The 22,434-nt window shown below is 47.4% G+C and overlaps 2 protein-coding genes across 4 annotated transcripts in view; one reads left to right on the top strand and one right to left on the bottom strand.

The window, feature by feature from the left end:
- Positions 1-179: 179 nt before the first annotated feature.
- Ssrp1 (structure specific recognition protein 1) lies at positions 180-10,298 on the bottom strand. Of its 3 annotated transcripts, none has more exons than XM_029474261.1 (18): positions 10,094-10,230; positions 9,455-9,630; positions 8,879-9,064; positions 7,473-7,578; positions 7,011-7,201; positions 6,677-6,907; positions 6,445-6,548; positions 6,231-6,359; positions 5,811-6,032; positions 5,160-5,232; positions 5,044-5,052; positions 4,644-4,782; positions 4,474-4,519; positions 2,987-3,116; positions 1,717-1,887; positions 1,521-1,609; positions 861-1,047; positions 189-648 (listed from the first exon to the last, which is right to left on the bottom strand). In XM_029474261.1, exons 2-18 carry the CDS (start codon positions 9,506-9,508, stop codon positions 580-582), a joined length of 2,136 nt encoding a protein of 711 aa, XP_029330121.1. In that variant the 5' UTR covers positions 9,509-9,630; positions 10,094-10,230; the 3' UTR covers positions 189-579. The 3 variants fall into 3 exon arrangements, with proteins under 3 accessions (XP_021041212.1, XP_029330121.1, XP_029330122.1); XM_029474262.1 differs by lacking the exon at positions 10,094-10,230 and adding an exon at positions 9,738-9,929; XM_021185553.1 differs by lacking the exon at positions 5,044-5,052 and having other exon boundaries at positions 180-648; positions 10,094-10,298.
- Positions 10,291-22,434, top strand: part of P2rx3 (purinergic receptor P2X 3) — a 39,676-nt gene continuing 27,532 nt past the window's right edge. The window contains exon 1 of the mRNA XM_021185567.2: positions 10,291-12,275. Coding sequence (XP_021041226.1) covers positions 11,815-12,275 — 461 coding nt within the window. The 5' untranslated portion in view covers positions 10,291-11,814. The remainder of the gene's footprint in view (positions 12,276-22,434) is intronic.

Genomic DNA, 22,434 nt, shown 5'->3' with positions numbered 1-22,434 from the left:
TACTCATTTCTTGACTCTCATGTGGCACAGTTCCCCAGACAAGGGTGAAAACCAATGCTTGTCCGGCTGGAAAGGACACGATGTACCTGGAGACTTGCTTCCCAGCTGGGCAGGCAGGAGGGCCCTGCCGGTCAGGGAAGGTAAACACCACATGCAAAGTGGGAAAGGAGACATAAGGACACCGTTTCCAAAGTCAGTTCCCTTTATTAAATTGTTTTCACAGACCAGAAATACAAAATAAAAGTAGAAATAGGCCCCTATTAGGAGCTACAGGCCTGACTTGGCATGACCCCTGCTGCAGCAACTTGAACAGGACAGGAAGCAGCTTTTACTACAGTCAGAAAGTAGGAAAGTAGGCTGAGGACTTGGATCCTTCAATGCACTGCGAGTAGAAGACAACACACTCCTACCCAGTCTCTCTCCAGACTGCAAGGAGCCTTCCTTGCAAAGCAGCAGAGGTTAGGTGCTTCCCTCAAAGCCTCAGGGCAGTGGAAGCCACCAAGAGCAGTTACTCAGATGGCACAGAATCCAAGGACTATGTGAGAGACTGGAGCTGTGATGGGGTGGGAATTCCCTCCTTTATTCATCAGATCCCGAGGCAGAGTCCTCTGAGCTTGGAGGAGTACTGGCTAGTTCCTCTTCAGAGTCCTGAAAAGCAAAGTTCTTTTAGGGTAAATGTGTCCCTGCCCGGTGGGGAAGGAAGGGCTGCTAAGGCCTAGCTCTTCCTACAACTCGTGAAATCACCAAAACCTCACAAGTCCATCTGTCCACTCTAACTCATTCCTCTCAGACCAACCACAATTGGACCTTACCCACCCCCAGACACGCACAGCCCTCAACCCCCCACATTCCTGCCGCACCTCGCTCCGCCTCCTCTTCTTTTTGCTCTTGTTCTCGCCTGAAGAGCTCTCATCACTGGACACAAACTCTTTGCTCTTGAAGCTGTCACTCAACTGCCTGGATGAAGACTTGGATGACGAGCCCCGGGAAGGAGTGGACTTTTTTTCCATCTTTGCTTTTACTTTCTTTTTCTTCTTAGACTTGTCCCTAGATTAGGAACATGGAAAAGAAGCCAGGTCATTAGGCTCTCTATTACTACATAGGTGACGTTTCTCCTAGCTTTAATGAGGACTTTTCCCAGTACTGGCCACACTATTCTCACCATGGCAAATGTAGTGTCAGCCGTCAGCCCAAAGTGCACCAACGGATAAGTACCCCCAGAAAAACCAGGGTCACAGTCTAAAGCAACTCACATGCAAAAACTTTTGTCTTATTTAAAAGCTCATATGGACTTTTTTTTTTCTGAACTATTATATTACTTCAAATAAAACTGATCTAGGAAAATGGCCTATATTTATCCCCCAACCTGAAAGCATCACCCATACTTGGCAACGGCATTCAGGGATTTAAGAAGCACTACTCAAACTGCTGTCAAAACCATGTACAATAATTCTCTATTCTGACCTGGCAAACACAATCTAATTTAAGCGGTTATTAGCCGTTTTGTTCCCAACACTCACCTTTTAGACGAGTCCCCTCTTCCTCCTTCATACTCTTTCATGGCTTTCTCATACTCCCTCCTAGCATCCTCAGCCTTGCGGTCCCACTCCTGCCACAAGCACAAGTACTCCTTCAGACTGATGCAAGCAAGTGAGTGACACACCCTGCATCCCTACAAAGCCCTTCCTGCTCCCCCTCCTTCCCACCGCTACTCACCTCTTTCTTCTCTTTGGACATTCCCTTCCAGATTTCCCCTGCCTTCTTGGAAAGATCTGTGATACTGATGCCAGGATGATCCGACTTGATCTTCTCGCGGCTTGCATTAAGCCACAACATGTACGCAGACATAGGCCTCTTTGGCGCATTTGGATCTTTACCCTTCTTTACCTATATAAGAAACCAAATGCCACCAGCCATCCACATCCCACCACTATCCCAAGCTTCCCCATCCACATCCCACAGCTATCCCAAGCTTCCCCCAAAGAAACTATTTGGGAAAGGAAGAGATGCAGGAAGAACTAAATCGACTTGGGCTACACAGGCAACAGCCCTAAGTAACAAGCGGCAACTTTTTTCTCCTCCAAGAGATCCCCTGGGGCAGAGGCAGGTATCTTCTAATTCAGATTCAGAGACTCACATCTGGTCATGTGCTGAGGCTAATCGACAACTGAGGGCTCAGTCCTAAACAGAACATCTGTATCACCAAGGCCAAGGAAACGAGGCTAAAAGAGGGAGCAGGTAGTAGGCAGGAGCCAGAAAAGGTGAGAAGTGCTAGAACACAATGCCCCCAAACCCAGCATGGCTGCATGACTGCGAGCACTCACAGCTAAGGGTATTTGCCCACTGGTACTCTACCAGAGACGGGAAAGGCATCGGTGAGGGCTTACTCCCTCCAAGGAGGGATGTGTAGTTAATGGTTGCTAAGAGCGCATGAATCATTTCCATCAGTGGTGTGGCCACTGTTAAGTTACTGATGCTCCTCCAGCAACTAACCCTCTTCCCGTGCTTACCCACTACACAAGCAACTCTCACTAAACTCACCAGAAAAGAAAGAAGTAAAAGAGGTACCAATTATGGAGCTGAGGGAGGGGGGAGGGAAATCATAGTACACTAAATATATGTATAAAATTGTCAAAAAATAATTAGTTAAATGAACAAAAAAATAAAAAAGCAAAGAAACAAACAACAGCAACCCACCCCAGATCCTCAAGAAAAAAAGTATCCTAGGACCAAAAGGAAAAACTTAAGAAAATACCTACTGGGCCAGGCGTGGTGGCACACGCCTTTAATCCCAGCCTCAAAAAAANAAAAAAAAAAAAAAAAGAAAGAAAGAACGAAAAGAAAAGAAAAGAAAAGAAAAGACAGAAAAGAAAACACCTACTAAAGTCATAGCCAGCCTACAAAAAGCAGCACAATCAACAGCATCTACTGGTAGTGAACAGGCGGAAGGAAACAGAAGCGCACACCACATTCTTTCTCCCGATACCTCTGAAGACTTCCTGCGGCTCTTTCGATCCTTGGCCATCTTGGCCCTTTTGAGCTGTTCCCGTTTCTTCTCTTCACGGTCACTGTCACCCTCATTGCTGGAGGAGCTGGCAGAGGCGTTGCTGTCAAACCTGCCAGAACGAGGCTTAGACTCAGGAAAGGAAGGCAGGATGCAGCGATGGAAGGAAAGGGAATCTAGACATCTGCCCAGAAATAGCCAAGGGAGTAAGTCCCAAGGACAGCTTCCACCACCATTTGCCCTTCACTAAGATGGCTTCAACATTCCTTCTCAAAGCAGCCAACACGAAAGGTTATTTGTTGACTCAATCAGTGGCAAGCCAATGTTTCAGAGGGCTCTTCTGCTCTAAGGCAGTCTTTCCTCTACTTCTGCCCTCCAGGACTGTATAACAGTCTCCTGCTGGCCTGCAGGACAGCAAGTCTACTTCCCCATTCCAGGTGGTCATCTCCTTAGTTTATACTACAATCTTTTCTGATAGAGAGACAGCCCTAAAAGGGAGGAAAACCAGCTTCAGCTGAAGCCAGTCCCGATGTCTGACTGTTCTGTCCAATAAAGTGCATCTCCTCTGAGCAGCTGCTGACACCCACCCACTGCTGGGAGATTTCTAAAGCACTTCATAAGCATCTGTGCAAAGTCAGTGGGCTTCTGAAGGGTAGCACCACTTGGTTTTGATTCTACTGCCCAATCTTTCTGGATCAACAGTTCCAGTTTTCTGCAGGGAGAGAATTCATTCCAACTGCAGGGTCTAGGGGTGGTTCTGGTCCATCAGAGCCCTGCACATAATGTATTATCTCAAGTTCAGGAAGGGGCAGCTGACCAGAGACCACACTATTCACTTGCTGTTCACCAGGAGGTGGTTCTGGGTGTTGCGCTATCCACATTAAGCCTATGTAGCACTCTGAGGGGCATGGACCATTCTTTCTAAGAACTAAAGCAGAAGCAAAAGATAGTTTCTCTACTATGTCTGAGCACCTAGATCCAGTCTAGTGCCTAAGTCAACTTACACCCCTATTCTCTCCAGTTACATAAATTTAAAAAACAAAACAAAAAGCCACAACCCTGTAGAGCCAGGTTGGGCCACTTTCTTACAAGGACCACCAGAGTGTTAAGTGATTGTCAGAAGCACAAGGGTACTGCTGCCACTTGCCAGGTGACATGCATAAGCATAGCCTATTCCCATTCTCTTTCAATTTCTCTGGCTTCAAAACACGCTGTGCACTAATATATATTCCTGGGCACCTTCACAAATGCATCTGTGCACTGCCTCACTGGAGGGCACCTTCACAAATGCATCTGTGCACCGCCTCACTGGAGGGCACCTTCACAAATGCATCTGTGCACCGCCTCACTGGAGGTTACTTTTCCATCTTGGACCACTGGCTAACTAACACTGGGACATGAGAACTAGTCAGAAACCCTTAAGTTTATAGGCCATAATCTTATCCCTGTGTGCTCCAGTCAAAACTCACTCCTCTGCCACATCTTCTTCTTCTTCACCAGGATTGAAGGACTCATCTGAGAAAGAACAAAAAAGGCATCAACTTCCACTCCAGTGGAAGCCACACCCCTTAGCCAGACACCCAGCCTAGGCCACAGGTAGAGCCTGACTGCCCAGGCCGCAGCAGAAAGGCTAGCCCACCAGTCTCTTCTCCTGAGTCATCGCTGCTGTCATTGGCATTCTCCTCCCGGATCTTGCCCTCCTCCTTCATCCTCTCCAAATAGGCATCATGCTGGTCTTCATCAGAGTCAGCGTAGTCGTCATAGCCTGGGTTAATGCCCTAGCAAGGGAAGAAATGAGTGTCAGCCACCGTGTTCAAGCCAGCACTTCTGCACACTCAAAGCACTTCCCCACACCTGTGAAATCAGGAGACCGTGAGCGAGCGGGAATGTCCACACAGCCAACATGCAGGGCCTACTACACGGAGTTAATCCAAGCCCCTCCCTTTCCTGGCCCCACGGGGGCTCCTAAGAGGCTGCATAGACTGATCTAAGGCCATGCAGAGAGAACCTGCTCAGGAAGGGGAAGGAGCCACACGCACCTCTTTTTTCTATAAGGGTAAGAAGAGAAGAAAGAGTGAAAAAGAAGCCACCAAGTCTCTGCTCCTTTCTCCTCTACAGAAAGAACAGGAGAGAGGCGCATCTTTCCCACAGATACCTCTTTCAGTCCTCTGTTCTTGATGTTGAGCTTTTTCGCATTGACAAAATCGAAAAGCTTTCCATACTCCTCCCTGGGGGGGGGGGGGGGGGGGGTAAACAAACAGCATTAACAAATGGTTGGGACCAGCTCGGGAGGGCTAAACCATGTTCTGATACTATCAGGCTGGGTAGGGCTAGAACTCATGACTATACTATGCAGGACATCAGTAGGTGAGATACAGCTCTGAAGAGTTCTGGGACAGAAAAGGCCAGCAGAAGTATAGCTAGTCACCAGTCAGGCACAGAGCAGGGCATTGTAGGAAGAGAGAGTTTCATCTTTTTACTGGTCTGCATTTCACCCTTCACAGCATTGTTATGAGGGTTAAACAAGGAGATTCCATAAAATATTTAGCCCACAGCTGAGTACTCAATAAACATTAGTTGCTGTGTTCCTGGGCACAGAACTCATTCCAAGAAAGAGATAATATTCCCACCATAGGGGAAATGGAGAGGAATGGGCTAGAAGCATAAACAGTTTTCATAATATAAAAAAACTAAAGCCGGACAGTGGTGGTGCTCGAGTTTAATCCCAGCACTTGGGAGGCAGAGGCAGGCGGATCTCTGAGTTCTAGGCCAGCCTGGTCTCCAGAGTGAGTGCCAGAGTCCTTACCTTTCAATGCTGCTGAAGGTATACTGAGTGCCTTGCTTGGTCTCAATCTCAAAGTCGAAGGAACGAGTGGTCGTGGTGCCACGGGCAAAGTTGACAAAAGAGATCTCATCGAAGCGGATGTGCACAGGGGGCTTATGCACATAGATGAAGCCCCGCTCCAGTGGGTACAGGAGTCCTGAGCTGGCCTTATAGGAGCAGGTGATACACTGGGCCCCCGAGTGCCTGATAGAGGATGCAGGAAGCCTTGTCAGCACCAACGGGAGCAGAGCCCAAGGGCAGATCCCACTAGGGGGCTTTGACCAAAGTGTTGACTATCACAAGGCCACTCAGGCTTCTACTAGAGCATACCCATCACAGGAGAGATTTCTTTACTAAGGCAACACTTCCCACCTCATCCCTATCCTCAGCCCATATTCTTACCCTTGGAAGTTGCCCGGGACTGTGATTTTACGGTTGACAAGTGCTTTCATGACCCGACTGACCATTTCATAGAGGGATCCTGACATGTTCTTGGTGAGTCGCCCCTCAAAGCGCTTTTCTACTTCTTCCCTACAAACAAAGCAAGATGAAGTCCAACGGCGGGCCTACCTCCTACGTAAATAGCAGCAAGAAGGAAGTCCAATGGGACACTCACTCATTCATGTTAAGAGTCAAGGAGATGTCCTCGTCCTTGGAGAAGAGGAGGATCAGGAAGTGGTAACGAGTTTGGCCCTGCTTGATGGGAGGATCCAGGCTGATCTGAAAAGGACAGCAGGCACGGCTGCGTTGAAGCCCAGGCGACTGAACAACACGGACCTCTAGGCAGCATGACCTTTATCTACTAAAAACGTAGGCAAAACCAGGCACCCTATGAGGGGTTTGCTCACCACAAAGAACATCTGTCTCTGATCCTTGTGTGGTAGCAGGAAGAGACGGAGAACTGTAGTATAGGGGATCTTGTAGTCAAAGGTCTTGCCATGCAGGTGTAGAAAGGTAGGGTAGATCCGGATATCGTATCGACCGCGAGGAGTCAAACACTGCAGCTCCCGGAAGATGCAGATGGCGTCTCCGGTGGCCTGGATCACATCTGCCTTTGACAGAACATTCTGGGCAAAGGCCTGTGAACACAGGTGGGTATTCAAACAGCCGGCCTCTGCTCCCAGGCCAGCCAGCCAAAGTCTATTCAGCAACATCCACCAGCCCAACGTGAAGAAACCTCACCTCCACAGGGTCCACACCATCTTCCTGCGTGGGAGGAACATAGAAGCGCACCTCCATGAGAGATACTTCAGCATCGTCATTCTGGTGGAATTCCAGGGTCACCTCATTCTTGCCTGTGGTACACTGGGACACATTGCTTAGGGGTATCTCAAAGACTGGTTGATCACCAATGTCAAAAGAAAGCAGCTGTCCTGTAAGGAAAGAGCCTGTCAAATCGCAGACTCCTCCCCGAGAGGCTTTGGAAGCATCCCCACCAGTCCTGAGGCCCTTGAGCGAGGTCAGAGGACTGGAGGAACTTTGTTCACACCGTACCAAAACCAGGCACAGTGCCTGATGGATAAACCCACGCTAAACACACAAACTGAAATTAGCAATCAGAACCAAGGAAAGAGTACAGAAAGGTACCATCTGAGGCCCTCCTTCACCCCACCTTCTCCCCAAACCTCAAGCTTGCCCACTCACCTCCAAACTTCACTGTCCCCCAGTTCCAGCCCTTCACACACAGATCCTTCTCCACTAGCTCAAGGCGATAGTGAGTTTTGAAGAAGTCAGAGAGTTTCTCAAACTCCTGTAAATCAAACAGAGAAAGTACAGATCCAGTTAAACCTCTGGGTCTCAACTCAACTAAAAGGTCCTGAGAGTCTCTAGCTCAGTTCACCAATGTCTCTTCCTCAGAAACTTCTGCTGAGTATACCAACTCCGAAACTGTTTCAAAACAATTTCCCTTTGTTAGTGGAGACTGTTTCTAGAACCCAGATGCCTTCTGCCCTACTCTCAGAGATGTCCTTCTTCCAAGCCTCTTTCCTTCCCTTAACCCTTGTGCTTAAAACCTTTTAAGTGCTAGAAACCTGATGGCCCAGCAGTTAAGAGTTAAGACCTTGGAGTCCTTCTCAACACCCCACAGTGGTTCACAACTGTCTGTAACTCTAGTTCCAGCTGATCCAATGCCCTCCTCTGAGCTTTGTGGGCACCCGGCATGCACATGGTGCACAGGTGCACAAGCTAGCAAAGCCTCATACAGATAAAATAAATACTTTTTAATGAATGAAAATTATTATTTTAAGACTTATTTATGCCGGAGAGTGGTGGCACACACCTTTAATCCCAGCACTAGGGAGGCAGAGGCAGGTGGATTTCTGAGTTTGAGGCCAGCCTGGTCTACAGAGTGAGTTCCAGGACAGCCAGGGCTACACAGAGAAACCCTGTCCCAAAAAAAAAATTCATTTATTTTATATATGAGTACATTGAAGCTGTCTTCAGACACACCAGAAGAGGGCATCAGGTCCCATTACAGATGGTTGTGAACCACGATGTGATTGCTGGGAATTGAACTCAGGACCTCTGGAAGAGCAGTCAGTGCTCTTAACCACTGAGCCATCTCTCCAGCCCCTGAAAATATTTTTTAACAATAACAACAAAAACTTTTTTTTCCTGGGCCTCTGGCTAACAGTAGTAAAGAAACTTAAATTCCCAGATACATGCATCACCTTACTGAGTTTCTAAACTTTGTGTAGGTGACCTTTTGATGAAAGTGAATATTAAAACCAAGTAACTCAAAAGCAGCTCAAAATGGAAAAGCAAAATCCTAGAGCACCAAGCTAAGATTCTGAGTCAGGACAGAGGGAGCAAGTGGAAACCATGGTATAAGTTAAGATGGTAGAAAACCTCCTGGAGTCTAGGCACAAGACACGTGTACTGAATACAGAACACTGGTGTTTTTGTTCAATAGTCTCCAACAGCCTTGCTTTGAGGAACCCAAATGAGCAGTAACATGATTATCAGAGGAACGCCAACTGTCTCTAGAAGATTAAAAATAAAAAAGACAAGGCAGTTACAAAGAAAGTGGGTCACAGAACAAGATCGCTCACCGATTCGCGGAAGCCATCGTACTTGTAGACATGCCCATTCTTTGTGAGCAGTTTAAGCCCATGGCCTAATGCTACCCGACGCCAGATGCCTTCTGTCAGCTCCCCAGCTTGGATGTTGTCCACTTTGCCCGTCTTGCTGTTCTTAAAGATGATACCCTGACGGCTCAATCGAAGCCTCCCATCATTCTGCCCAAAATACAGACCCAAAATCAGAACAGGGTAGTGTGTAGTGGGTCCTTACAACCCCTTACCCATATGATGCAGGATGGCCAGAGTATCAATTGAAAAGCAACAGGTCGTGGTGAAATCAAGTTAAAAGACACAAGAGACATTAAGTCTAGACTGCAAGCTTGGCTCTGGCATCAGAAACCCTGTAAGGGCCCCAGTTTCCTGGTTTTCTAACACAACTCAACAAACTCAACATCTTGTAGCTCTTTGAGGCTTTGCTCATGTTTTTTTCGCTTGGGGGACACACTGATACATTGTTTCCAAAAGAGTAGTCAAAGTTAAGCTTTTTGTTCATAGATTCCAACTCTTTCCCCCTCTCTGCCTTTCTTTTGCCCAAGCCATTCTCACCATGGACCCTTTCACCTCCTGGAAGATGTCGTTGAACTCCAATGTCTCTGCCATGTTCACCTGCCAGTGGTGGCCTGAGCACACAGCCCTAGGCTGCACCAGAGAAAACGAACCCTTCTCTGGATGCTGTGCCCCAATTCCTGGTTAGTTGTGTAGATGTTCAGCAGGGTGGGAATCTGAATTCGGGAAGGAGACTGATAAGCAAAAAACGACGCCACCTAACTCCGCTCACCCATGTACCTGGGATGTCTTAAGTTCTTTGCTGCTTGGGGATCTTACTGACCGGCTCTGCAGGGCTCCTGAGGCCAAGGTCCAGGACCCTAGGTGCAGAACCAGGCCTATAGTGGCGCTTACACCCCAACCCGACACCCTCTCTACATTCCACCGGCAGGCACGGCAACAATCGGCGGAACCTGGGACTCGCTCAGAGAGCGCACCTCAACTCCGCTCAGAGGGTAGTGTCCTGATCGCAGAGACCCCACCACCCCCGGGCCCCCCGTGAATCTACGTTTCTCCCCCTTCTTTTAAAATGGATTCGCCCATTGCCCGCGAATTTGAACGCGGATCGATCCATTCCGATCGTTCCGCGGGGGAGCGGGGCCCATGCACACCCGGGGCCTGGGGATCGCGACCACCCACCTCTAAGAGCTGCAGCCTCGCGACGGCACAGTGAGGGCGGTGGGCGCAGGGGGACGCAGGGGAGGGGGTAGGGATGCGGGGGAAGGGATGCCGGGGAAGCTTTTCCCGCGTGCGCAGCCCCGCGTCCCGCCACCGGAAGTCGCGCACGAACCATAGAGAGGAAGACTTGGCTAGAACGGCATCATCCGGGCGGACCAACGGGTACGGTCGCCTAGAGCGTCGGTACCCCCTGGTCGGCTAAAGCGAGGGGCTTGCTATGGAATCCCACGCGGCTGAATTCTTGACTAGAAAATGGGAACGCTCTTTAGAAAGTTACAGGCTGCTCTTCAAAGACTAGATTCCGAAGGGAAATTATGCGGTTTTATTAGGCTTTCAGGTTTGTATGTTTGTTGGAATCATGCACGCCCCTCCCTCCTGTGAAATAATCTGGGAAGGAGTCTGTTGAACAAGAAAAATACAGAGGTGTAGCCAGAAATGACGCCCCCACTAGCTGCAAAGGAGATGCGGTTGTCGGTGATTGTGCTTGCTTTCCAGCTGTACCCTGGCAAGTAGATCAGATCCTTTCTGCAGTGATTTCACCTTCTACCCCCAACACCATCCTGTCCATATCCCTAATTTGTGGGTTTTCAGGAAGAGCCTAGCAGATGGCTGCATTAAATTCAAGTGGTGGTGTCGGATTTACCTTTGAGCTAGAACTTACTTGAAATCACATCATCCTGCATTGGCAGAAGCCCGGATGGCCTCACATAGCACCGGAGTGCATCTTGCAAAATCTGAAGCCAGGTCTGAAAAAGATGCTTGAGTTTATCTCGCCCTTCCTCATTTTACAGATGAGAAAAATGAGACCACAAAAGATTTGCCCAGGGTGTCAGTCCATTGCCATCAAAACTGGAACCTAGAACACAGACTCTTTAACATCAGCCTTTTATAATCATGAGGGTCCAGGGTTTAGAGTGATTGCTAGCATATGTCCTACACAAAGACAGGATAAGCCCACAGTTTCCCTGAAATATCACTGCACTGACTTGCTAACTCAGTCCTGGGATATGATATAGATAAAAATGTGTTTTGTCATTCAGTACTTGTGGCTTTAACCACTGTCATTGCAAGCACTATTTAGCTAAGTCAAACTGGGCTTAAGACATAATGAAAACCTATTGTTAATGCAGCACGTTTCTAGGATCTGACAAAACTGTTGAAGATGGTTAAAATAGCCCAGCCTCTTAGGAGCACATACTCTAACAAAAGATTTGAATAACTTCAGGGTTTAAAAAAGAGAGAGAGAGAGAGAGTTCAGTAATTTCTGTGCAACTTGAAGCGTTTCAACCAACTAGAGTTAGAAATAAGCGACTTTCCACTTTGTAGTATTACAAATCTGTAATCACAACACTCAAAGACTGGGGCAGGAGGATTGTGAATTTGAAGCATGGCAACATAACAAGTTAGACAACATAATGAGATGCTGGAGGGCAGAGAGGAGGAGATGGTAAGAAATGCGTGTCTTCCTCCCAGGAGACACAGAACTGTCAAGAACCCTTTCTCCCTATTTGTGCTATTAGATAGAAATCGACAGACAGTCAGAGTGGAGTTCTTGGCTCAGGCAGATGAGCTAACTCAAGAGTGGGCAGTTACAAGGGGCTTTGGAGAATACAAAGCAGCTGGTGAGCTGGGATAGAGATGCCGTGTAAGAGAACAGAATAGAAACAGTAGACAGAGTGCAGATGAAACATAAGTCCCAGAGGGCCCTAGCCAGCTGCATCTCAGGCAATCTGGAGCCCGGGATTGGAGACCCCACCCCTGGTGTGACATCACAGGGGAGTGGAGTGAAGATGAATAAAAAGGTGGTCCACCGCCCTGGCCCTGGACTGTTGGCTTCTAGAGTGTCAAGAGGAGAGACGAGGCACTGGGCTACAGTTGCCTGGCTTATAGGAACTGGCTCTTTTCCTCAAGCCCCATTAAGCAGCCCACTCCAGTTCTTGATCTCTGTCTCCCAGTCCCGAGGTCTTTTCTCTCCTTGGGCTGCATCCACAGCCTTTCTGGGTGGCTGTGAGCACTTTCTCAGTATGAACTGTATATCAGACTTCTTCACCTACGAGACTACCAAGTCGGTGGTTGTGAAAAGCTGGACCATTGGGATCATCAACCGAGCCGTTCAGCTGCTGATTATCTCCTACTTTGTGGGGTGAGTCCTTCGGATCCTGGGACAGAAGGGCTACCTGATGTCCTTCCCTCCCTCTCCCAAGGCTGCTCTGCGGCTTCTAGACCCTCTTCTCTGGGAAACACTTTGATTTGTGGGAGCCATGTCCTCAGGATTGGCCTCTGCCACTCCCATCTAGACCCGTCTCAGGTGCATTATTTTACCCAGAATCTCTTCCAGGATTCTAGACACATACGCCAAGAATATGAGTCCATTTCCTGGTCAAGAAAGGACCCATATGGTCTATCTTCCCAGGCCAAAAAAAAACAAAAACCAAGTCAGACCCCTCCCCACATGTCCCCATTCCCCTCCACTGAGTCTTTAGAGTCTCAGAAAGATAAAGGAACGCAGGAAGGAGGAATGAAAACCAGGGAGATGGGCTGATGTGTGGAAGAAGAACCAGCTAGGGAGGAAAGGAGAGTGCTGGCTTTAATGTAGACTTAGGAGTTTCTTCTTGTCATAGGGTTAGATGGTGAGAGGTTAAAAAGCAAGAGACATCTGTTCTTGGAGAGCAGGAGAACTGCCCCCCAAGCTAGACAGAGGCACAGATACACTCAAGGGAAGAGCTGCCCAAGAGAAAAGTACCTTTTCTGACTTAGTGTGGGGCTTTTCCCCAAGAATGCAGAAATGATACCTATTGTTAAACAGCATAAATTCTCGCCTCACTCTCTGTCATAAGACACATGCTAGGGGTTGCTCAAGGACCAGCCAGATCCCAACACCGCCCTCCTGCACACATACAAAGGGACTTTGGCAAACAATGGCTGGGAGGAAAGCATGGGTCTGTCCTTCTTGCGGTCATTTCTACACACTGGTTGGCACCAGGAAATGCAGGCAGAAACCTCAAGGGTTTTCTTTCCTGGCTTGTGGGTCTGTGGTCGCTTGCTGTTCCTTGAGACAATGAGTCTGTTTGTGAAAGACAGCCACTGACTAGGTCATGAGTTAATTCAGGCAAATCAAAGAGTATGTCCTGTGTGCGTGCAGCTGGAGCTGAAAGGTGGGAGTGGATAGATAGATGGGCAGATGTGGTTTTTCATAGTTCTGTTCCATGGTTTCATGAGAGTCTGTAGGCTTTAGTATAGCATTGTGGGGACATCAGAAGGAATTCAATCTATGGAGTCGGATTAAATGGCCTTGAAGCTACTTTCCTATGTTGAAGTTTTGTTAGAGATGTTTAGATGTTCCATGTCCCTTTCTCCAAATTTGGCTCAAAACTGGTTTCTTTTTGGTTGCCTAGTTGGTTAGCTTTTGTTTTTGGCGACAAAGTCTCATCTATCCAAGGTTATGGACTTACTACACAGGTGAAGGTGACCTTGAATTCTTAATCCTCCTAGTGCTGGAATTGCAGGTGTGGGCCACCACATCCATTTTATGGCTGGCTGAACCCAGGACTTTGTGAATATTAGGTCAGCACTCTGTCAACTGAGCTACATCCTCAGCTGGTTCTTAAGCCTTCTGTGTGCACATCTATATTCAGTGCCTTGATTGTTGATAGCCACAGGATGGTATATTGTTCCAAATGAAAGAAAAAGCTTTTTCAGCACATTCCTAACCTGGCCTGGCTCTCCTGGCTCCAGGCTGGACATTGATGGAAGACAGAGACAGCCATCTCCTAGATGGCTAAGCCCCCTTAGCCCTGCACTGCTCTTGGCTGCCCTCTCATCAGAATCAGATTGAATCCTCCAATGCTGGGGTTTTGAGTCCAGTCTGCTCAAGGGAGCATGAGAGAGGCTCTTTGGCATCTTGATATACAACCCCATCCATCTCCTATCCTGACAGCTCCCTGTGCAACAGTGCCTCGCAGTTTCATCAGCACCCTCAACAGCCCAGCCCCCTGGCCCAAGCCCATCTCTGTTTATAGGAGCACAAACACCATGTGACTTCATGAATGCATTGTGATTAATTTAGCAAAAGTGCATCAAGCGTCTCTTCATGTCAGGCATTATTGTACAGTGAGGGTAGAGCAATGGGCAGAAGCAGACAGGGTCTTTATCCTGTAAGCATCATACTGTGATTAGGGCAAGAAGTTGATTCTAACCCAGTGATCCTCACAAACAAATGGAAAGTTTCAATGGCTTCTAAAACATGCACAAAAGCAAAAAAAGCTGCGGAGTCAACTTTGGCTTCATCTGAAAACTGAAGTGAGTTTTCTGGAAATGCAGTGTCCAACCCAGGTTCTGAAGGATGGGTAGAGGCAACCAGAGAGAAGTCCACCTAAAACAAAGAACCCACATCTGTGGAGGGAAAGAGCCTGGTCTGTGGGAAGAAGAAAAGGAGTGTAGAGCAGTGGAGTCTAGAGTGTAGAAAAAGGTCCCTGGGAACACAGAGGTCAGGCCTGGCATCCTGTGAGGACCAAGAACTTTGGTTTCCACAGAAACATAAAGAACGAGAAGGAAGCCGGGCGTGGTGGCGCACGCCTTTAATCCCAGCACTCGGGAGGCAGAGGCAGGCAGATTTCTGAGTTCGAGGCCAGCCTGGTCTACAAAGTGAGTTCCAGGACAGCCAGGGCTATACAGAGAAATGCTGTCTCGAAAAACCAAAAAAAAAAAAAAAAAAAAAAAAAAGAACGAGAAGGAAGTTACTGACACTGTTCAACCTGGTTTTTGGGGGGCTGAGACTGAGGAAGAGCACGATAATCAGATTTGAGCAGTCTGATGTGCCCAAGGATTAAGAGTAGGAGCGGATGTAGGAAAGCTTACCGGAGAAGCTAACGCTACCTCAATAGAATTCTAAAGTTGTTTTGTTCTTTTTTTTTTTTTTTTTCCGTTTTATTTTGTTCCTTTGGGGGCGTGGAGCATGGGTATGTGTAGAGGTAAGAGAACTGTGGGGTGGGGGAGGGGGTTAAATCAGTTCTCTCCTTCCACCATGTGAGTTCCAAAGATGGAACTCAGGTCCTTAAGCTTGGCAGCAAGTACCTTTCCTCACTGAGCCAACTGGCCCGTCTGCCCCTTGAAGGGATAGTTGATATAGTGGTGTTGGCACTTACCTAATACCTGAGTCTTTCCCCTGTTATTTTCTGCCAGGGAGAGAGGACACAACACCTCACCTAGGAAGTGTATAAGATGAGCCGAGTATTCCTCTTGCACACTCACAGTAGCATACCACCTAATCATTTGCACACTCACAGCAGCATACCATCTAATTATCTGGGCTCTAGCCTCAGTTACCTGGTGTGGCTGACACTTCACTCAGCTTTGGTGTACAAGACGCTGGGGATACCATCCTTTTGACACCAGGTAGCACCCAAGACTCCATGTCAGCACGCTAGGTGACATGCTAGGAGGATCAGTTGGAATCCCTCATTCTCTAGGTACAAATGGGGAATGACACCCACTGTTGCCTGTTTTCTCCCTAGACCACAGTCTCTGTATAAGGGGACTACATGGTATGACTACAGCTTTGACACAGACCTGTTGTCTTAGGGATTCTATTCCTGCACAAACATCATGACCAAGAAGCACTTGGGGAGGAAAGGGTTTATTCAGCTTACTCTTCCACATTGCTGTTCATCACCAAAGAAGGACTGGAACTCAAACAGGTCAGGAAGCAGGAGCTGATGCAGAGACCATGGAGGGATGTTCCTTACTGGCTTGCTTCCCCTGGCTTGCTCAGCCTTCTCTCTTATAGAACCAAGATTACCAGCCCAGAGATGGCACCACCCACAAGGGGACCTCCCCTCTTGATCACTACTTGAGAAAATGCCTTACAGCTAGATCTCATGGAGGCATTTCCTCAACTGAAGCTCCTTTCTTTGTGATAACTCTAGCCTGTGTCAAATTGCCACACAAAACTAGCCAGTACACCTGTGAATCTCAATTCCCATGATCTAGGAAATGGGTATAAGGGTACCTCCTATCAGCATGTTCTTAGATGACATATGTCAAGTGCCTTTCCCTAGATGGTGACTCAGTAGTATTAAGTTATATATGGTAGCTATTACTGTTCCTAGACTCCCTGTTGTGCCTTCCTCTTTCCCTCTACTCATCTCACACCTTCCTAAGAGACCCCTCTCCTCTGACACCCACAATGCACACATTTCACACCCACTCCCTGGCCTCCTCCTTGACTCCCTGGGGATAGAGGGGAGGGTGTTGAGATGCTGCTTGGGCCTCTTTCCTGCACATCCCACCTGCCAAGGAGCTGCCACCGCCTTCCGCTCTATAAATAATAAACCAGAAAAGCGAGGAAAAAAGAGAGAGAGAAGTCAGAGCAGCAGCGTAAATGCCAAGAATCAGAGGCTGAGTCCTGCTGCATCTAAGTCCTGGCCTCTAGAGACAGCCTCAGCCCCTCTGTTCTGGAAATGAAGCAACCCCTCACCTCCCATTGCTAGCTACCCTGATGATGTTCTCAGCCCCATGGGGCCACTGAAATTCTTCTATTTGTTAACTCAGAATTCTAATGTGGCTTCTCCTCCCTACTGGGCATACAAGGAGTCTTAAAGGAAGAGGAGGAAGAAGAGACTGGTTAATTGTTTCTCCATCCCAAGCCCCTTCCTCCTGAGACCTTCCTGAGTTAGGGGATGTATTTCTATCAGTGAAGCAGGGGCTTGAACTGAGATAGAGCTGGAGACCTTACAGTGGGGTAGTTGGAAGTGATCCAGAACAGATTGCCCTGTTTGGAACCTGCTTCCCAGCTATGTGACTCTGGGCAAGTTCACACACCCTTCTGTGTCTGTTTCCCCATGTGTGGTATAATGGTCGCAATATAGCTATCTCGCTAAGGCTTTATGGAAGGGGTCAACTTAGTGTCATAGAGTTGCTTGTATGATAGGGCATCTACAAGTGTGCCCTGACTTCAGAGACAGGGGACTGGGCTCAAAGAACCATTTCTTTAGCTCAACAGCGAGAAACATATCCATCTGCATCAAGACACACTGGACAAGGCACACTGGAGGTCCAGAAGTCTGTGTTTGGACCGTGGCTTACTCTCTGATGAGTGTTCAGCAGCAGTCACCATCTTAGCTGAATCAGAGACTCAGGCCCCCCAAACCTCATTCCCCATCATTCCAGAGGGCATGAGGCCATGAGCTAATGGTGCTCTTTCAGATAACTTCCTCAGATTCTGTAACAAGATGCTGCCTTCTTCTCTGTTAGAATATAACATGCTGAATGGGACTTAATGAAATTCCTCCCCTTCAAAAAAAAAAAGGAAACTATTGCAAGAGTGAGCGGTAAAGCAAACAGCACTGCAGACTTCTGAAAGGCGTGGTGCTCAGAAGAGCATTTTACAAGCATGTGGATAAGGCTTAATGGCACATTAATCAACTTGCCGGTTGCTACAAGGCAGCCACAATAAAGCAGGTAACAGGTTTGAAACCATTTGGCGGATCTGTGACTCCACCCTCTTTCTCTGGTGCAAGAAAGCATTCCGAATCCAAGTGAATGTTGCTACAAAAAGAAGCAGATAAATATGAGATGGTTATGCTAATTAGTTTAATAGACTCATCCTATAATGTATACTTGCACTAAAACATTCACGTTGTGCTCCATAGATACAGACAATGATTGCTTGCTAATTACAAGTTAAAGCTGGGGAGATAGCTGAATGGCTAAAGTGCTCGCCTTGAGTTCAATCCCCAGAACTTGTGTGAGAAGGCCCTGGCATTGTGGCTCATTCTTCTAATCCCAGTGTTGGAGAAATATCTCTGGGATTTGCTGGCTAGTCGGTCTAGCTTAGATGCTGAGTTCCAGTTCAAAGTGAGAGACTCTGTCTCAGATAGATAAATAGGTAGAAAGAGAGACAGACAGATGTTGCATGAGTGGGACACATGTTGCATGGGTCAAGGGTGCAGGGATGGTTAGGGCAGTAAGAGAACCTATATGTAAATCTACCTTCTACCATGCCTGATTGAACTAAATTCAGTCACCAAGACCCTCAGAACAGAAGTAGAGAACTGGGTCCCACAAGTTGTCCTCTGACCTCCACATACAAATCTCTACTCAAAACAAAACAAAACAAAACAAATAACTAATTAATTAAAAAGTAGGCAGTTTCTGAGGATGTCACTTTTATTTCCTCAGATGAAGAGCTAAGACAGGAGCCATACCCTAGCTGCATACACACCTCGAGCCTTACCTTCTCTGTTAGGGATTAAAGGTGTGTGCTAAGGGTGTGTCTGGATTCCAGCCAGATCATATCTTTGGATGTGATCCCTTGCCAGTTCAGCCATATTGCTGGATTAAAATTTCTCTACACCTTTAGGTGTAAAGGAATCAAGAGTTTCAGTAAGAGAAGCCCTGTTCTGAGGATGGTACTGAGCAAAGAGGAATGTGCAAACCCAGAGGAAATGCTAAGCCCAGAGCATTTCCTTCTCTGTTCTAACTAAACCAAGGCCTAGGCCCAAAAGCTTCTAGCCTCCTTACAATCTAATCTTCTAACCTGACTGACTTAATCCAGCTTCTCTGGGCTTCTAACTGAATTGCTTTGCCTGGCCTCATACTAACTTGGGCAATATGTTCTAATCTTCTGGCTCATTCTGTCTTCACCTGTCTCGCTTGTTCCCTCTGTAACCTGTCTCTGTAACACTGTCTCCGTAAAACTGCCATGCACAAACACCACCACCGCCTTTTTCTCTCCCTGCACTGCTCTTAAATAGTCTCTCTTCCTCTGATGTTCTCCTGTGAGGTGGGTGTATCCTATCTCTGATTCGTCACTTTGCCCCTCAATTAGACATCACTTTCAAGCATGGCTGCTTCCTTTTACAAACTAACCTCACCTTCACTGTTAGGGATTAAAGGTGTGTGCTAACGGCATGTCTGTATTCCAGCCCGATCATACTACAATCTAGGGAGTGTCTGGATTCCAGCCGCATCATATCTTTGGATGTGATCCCTTGCCAGATCAGCCATATAGCTGGATTAAAATTTCTCTACACCTTTAAGAGTAAAAGAATCCAGAGTTTTAGTAAGAGAAGCCCTGTTCTGAGGATGGTACTGAACAAAGAGGAATGTGCAAAGCTCAGCCCCTGTTTGCAGCAAGTCTGTCTTTCCTACAAGTGGCTCTACTTCCATCAGTGTCCTTAGAACAGATCCCTTCTGCATCATCTAACAGTATAAGGACCTCAAAGGCCATACAGTTCAACCTCCACCCAAGAAAAATGTCTCCTCTTAGCAAACAAACAACATAGGATAGCAAGCTTCCCAGCCTTTTCAGCTATGCAGTACCCACCACTTGTACCACCTTCTGAAGCTGCAGTTGATGCCAACTCAATGACAGGGATTCCTGGGCTGGACACCCTATCTGCCTCCTTTTAAATGCCTCATGCCAGCCCAGCCCTGGTATTGTCTCTGCAGCTGCCCTGCCAGGGATCCCCACAGCAAGGGATTTTGTGAGCAAAACTGCCTCAGATTCCCTCTGTTATCTCCTCATGTGGTTTCCCAACCTTTGGTAGAGGCAGAAAATGCTAACCCAGCCATTCCAAGGTATGCTGTTCAATGCTGCCAATTGTCAGAAATTCTCTCTCCCCAGCTGGATTCTCTGATCAGGAGGACTTAGGAGTATAGCTTGGCGATAGAGGGCTTCCCTAGCACTGCTGAGGCCCTAGGTTCCATACTCAACATTGCAATAAAATAGCTGTAGTAGTAATAATAATGATTGTGATAATGATAAAACTAAAAAATTTTTATCATATTACTAGTTTGTTATATAGAACATCCATTTTTCCCCAAACTTATTTGATATGTTTTTCTCACCTATAGAATAAAGACAGTAACTGTTTTTGCCTTCCAGTGTGACACCAGGACCAAATGCCTCCATGTGTCAAGCTGGAACAGTTACCGAGACTGAGTATCTTGAACTCTGAGAGCTATGGTACCCACACAAAGAGAAAGTCTTTAGCAGTTATGCAGTCAGTAGTAGGAGGCCCTCCCTGCTGCTAAGCAAGTCTGGGAGGATCTAAAGTAGGAGAGAATGGAAGAGAGGGAGACTTGCCTCATCCACTTGATACCAGAATGGCTCAAGGGAGTCTATGAGGGTGACTCAACCGGAGACTCCTAGCAGTGGGGGATATGGAGCCTGAATAGCCTCCTCCTGTAGACAGGCAGGACTCCCAATAGAGGAATAAAGACAGCAGCCCACCCACAAAATCTTTGACCCAAAATTGGTCCTGCCTACAAGAAGTACAGGGACAAACATGGAACAGAGACAAAGATGGAGCAGAGACTGAGAGAATGGCCAACCAATGGCTGGCCAAACTTGAGACCCATCCCATGGGCAAGAACCAATCCCTGACACTATTAATGATACTCTGTTTTGCTTGCAGACAGGAGCCTAGCATAACTGTCCTCTGGGAGGCTTCACCCAACAGCTGATGGAGAGACCTACAGCCACACATTAGACAGAGCTCAGAGAGGCTTGTGGAACACTTGGGGAAAGGACTGGGGGACCTGGGGGCAGGGTGGGGGATAGGGACTCCACAAGAAGTCCAACAGAGTCAACTAGCCTGGACTCTTGGGACCTCCAAGAGATCCACCAACCAAAGAACATCCATGGGCTGAACCTAGGCTCCCCAAACATGTAGCAGAGGTGCAGCTTGGTCTTCATGCAGGTCTCCCAACAGCTGGAGTTAGGGCTATCCCTGACTCTGTTGCCTGCCTGGATCCCATTCCCCTAACTGAACCGCCTTGTCTGTCCTCAGTTAGAGAGGATGTGCATAGTCCTGCAGGGACTTGATGTGCCAGGGTGAGTTGGTACAGGGGGTGGAGGGCCCCCCTTCCCAGAAGAGAAGGGGAGGGGGAGGAGCTGCTTGAAGGGGGACTGGGTAGAGAGGGAAAGCCTGAGGTTGAAATGAGTAAGTAAATAAATTTAAAAAAAAAGAAAGAAAGAAAAAAAAAACTACAGGAGATAGGTAATGGGCACTAGGTGGAAGCACAATGCAAGGAATAAGATCAGTGTCCCGCCTTCCCAACAGTACCCATATCCTGGCAGAGGCACACACTGCCCCTCGCCCTCTCCCTCCAAATTTCTCAACTGACCCTTGGTTGGGTAAAGACTGCCAAGTGCTCTGCTCCCACGGCCTCTCACCAGTTCCTTTCTTGAATAGCCACTGTGTCTCTGGTACACGGGACACAAGCATGGATAGAGCTCAGGATGCAGCCTGAGACTTTCCATCTCTTCTCCCCGCTTGGTGCCTGCTACAGAGGGGATCTCATTAGTTATCAACAATAGTTGCTTTTAGACATGAATGTGGCCACAGGGGGGTAGAAATTCCTTCTTAGGAAAAAAAAAAAAAAACAACTAGATTTTTTTTTTTACTTTTTGAGACGGGGTTTCTCTGTGTAGCTCTGGCTGCCCTGGAACTCACTCTGTAGACCAGGCTGGCCTTGAACCTACCCACTGAGATTAAAGGTGTGTGCCACCACTGCCCAGCTCCTGTTTTGTTTTGTTTTGTTTTTTAGATTTATTTATTTATTTATTTATTTATTTATTTATTTATTTATTTATTTAATGTATGTGAGTACACTATAGCTGTCTTTAGACACACCAGAAGAAGGCATTGGATCACATTACAGATGGTTTAGAGCCACCTTGTGGTTGCTGGGAATTGAACTCGGGACCTTTGGAAGAGCAGTCAGTGTTCCTAACTACTGAGCCATCTCTCCAGCACCCCAGCTCCTGTGTGTGTGTGTGTGTGTGTGTGTGTGTGTGTGTGTGTGTGTGTGTGTGTATAAATCACAAATAGGTGGGGACTGTAGCCTAATATTGATAGAGCACTTTCCTAGCATTCTGGCATCACTAGTGCTACCCCTTTTATTAAAAATAAAATTAACACCTGGCATGACAGAATAAATTGTAACCTAGTTCTAGGAAGGTGTAAATAGTAGATAGAGGGCTCACTGGCCAGTCAGTCTAACCAACCACTGAGGACCAGGTTCAGGGAGACCTTGTTTCAAAAATAAGTTGGACAGACAGTGATAGAGGTGATGTTGGAGTGTCTATCTCACTATCAGCTTCTGATACCTGGTCTGGTGCCTCTAGTACTTGGAAGGCACAGACAGATAGATCCGTATGAGTTTGAGGCCAGCCTAGTCTACAAAATGTGTTTTAGTCCAGTCAGAGCTGTTTTTCTGTTTCAAAGAGAAAAAAAAAAAGGCCAAATATCAACTTCTGGCCTTTTCCACATGGCACATGCTGGGATATTAAGAGT

The sequence above is a fragment of the Mus caroli genome, chromosome 2 (genome assembly GCF_900094665.2).
Source record: "Mus caroli chromosome 2, CAROLI_EIJ_v1.1, whole genome shotgun sequence".
NCBI classification, from domain to species: domain Eukaryota; kingdom Metazoa; phylum Chordata; class Mammalia; order Rodentia; family Muridae; genus Mus; species Mus caroli.
The sequence above is the reverse complement of the archived record's forward strand: the minus strand, read 5'-3'. Positions and strand labels throughout refer to the sequence as shown.

Excerpts from the sequence above, each read along its gene's own strand:
- Ssrp1 (XM_029474261.1), bottom strand. The coding sequence starts at position 9,508 with ATGGCAGAGACATTGGAGTTCAACGACATCTTCCAGGAGGTGAAAGGG. Across the intron at positions 6,360-6,444 it reads TTGACTCTTAACATGAATGA|GGAAGAAGTAGAAAAGCGCT; the intron begins GTGAGTGTCCCA and ends CTTTGTTTGTAG. Across the intron at positions 5,233-5,810 it reads ACCTTCAGCAGCATTGAAAG|GGAGGAGTATGGAAAGCTTT; the intron begins GTAAGGACTCTG and ends CCCCCCCCCCAG.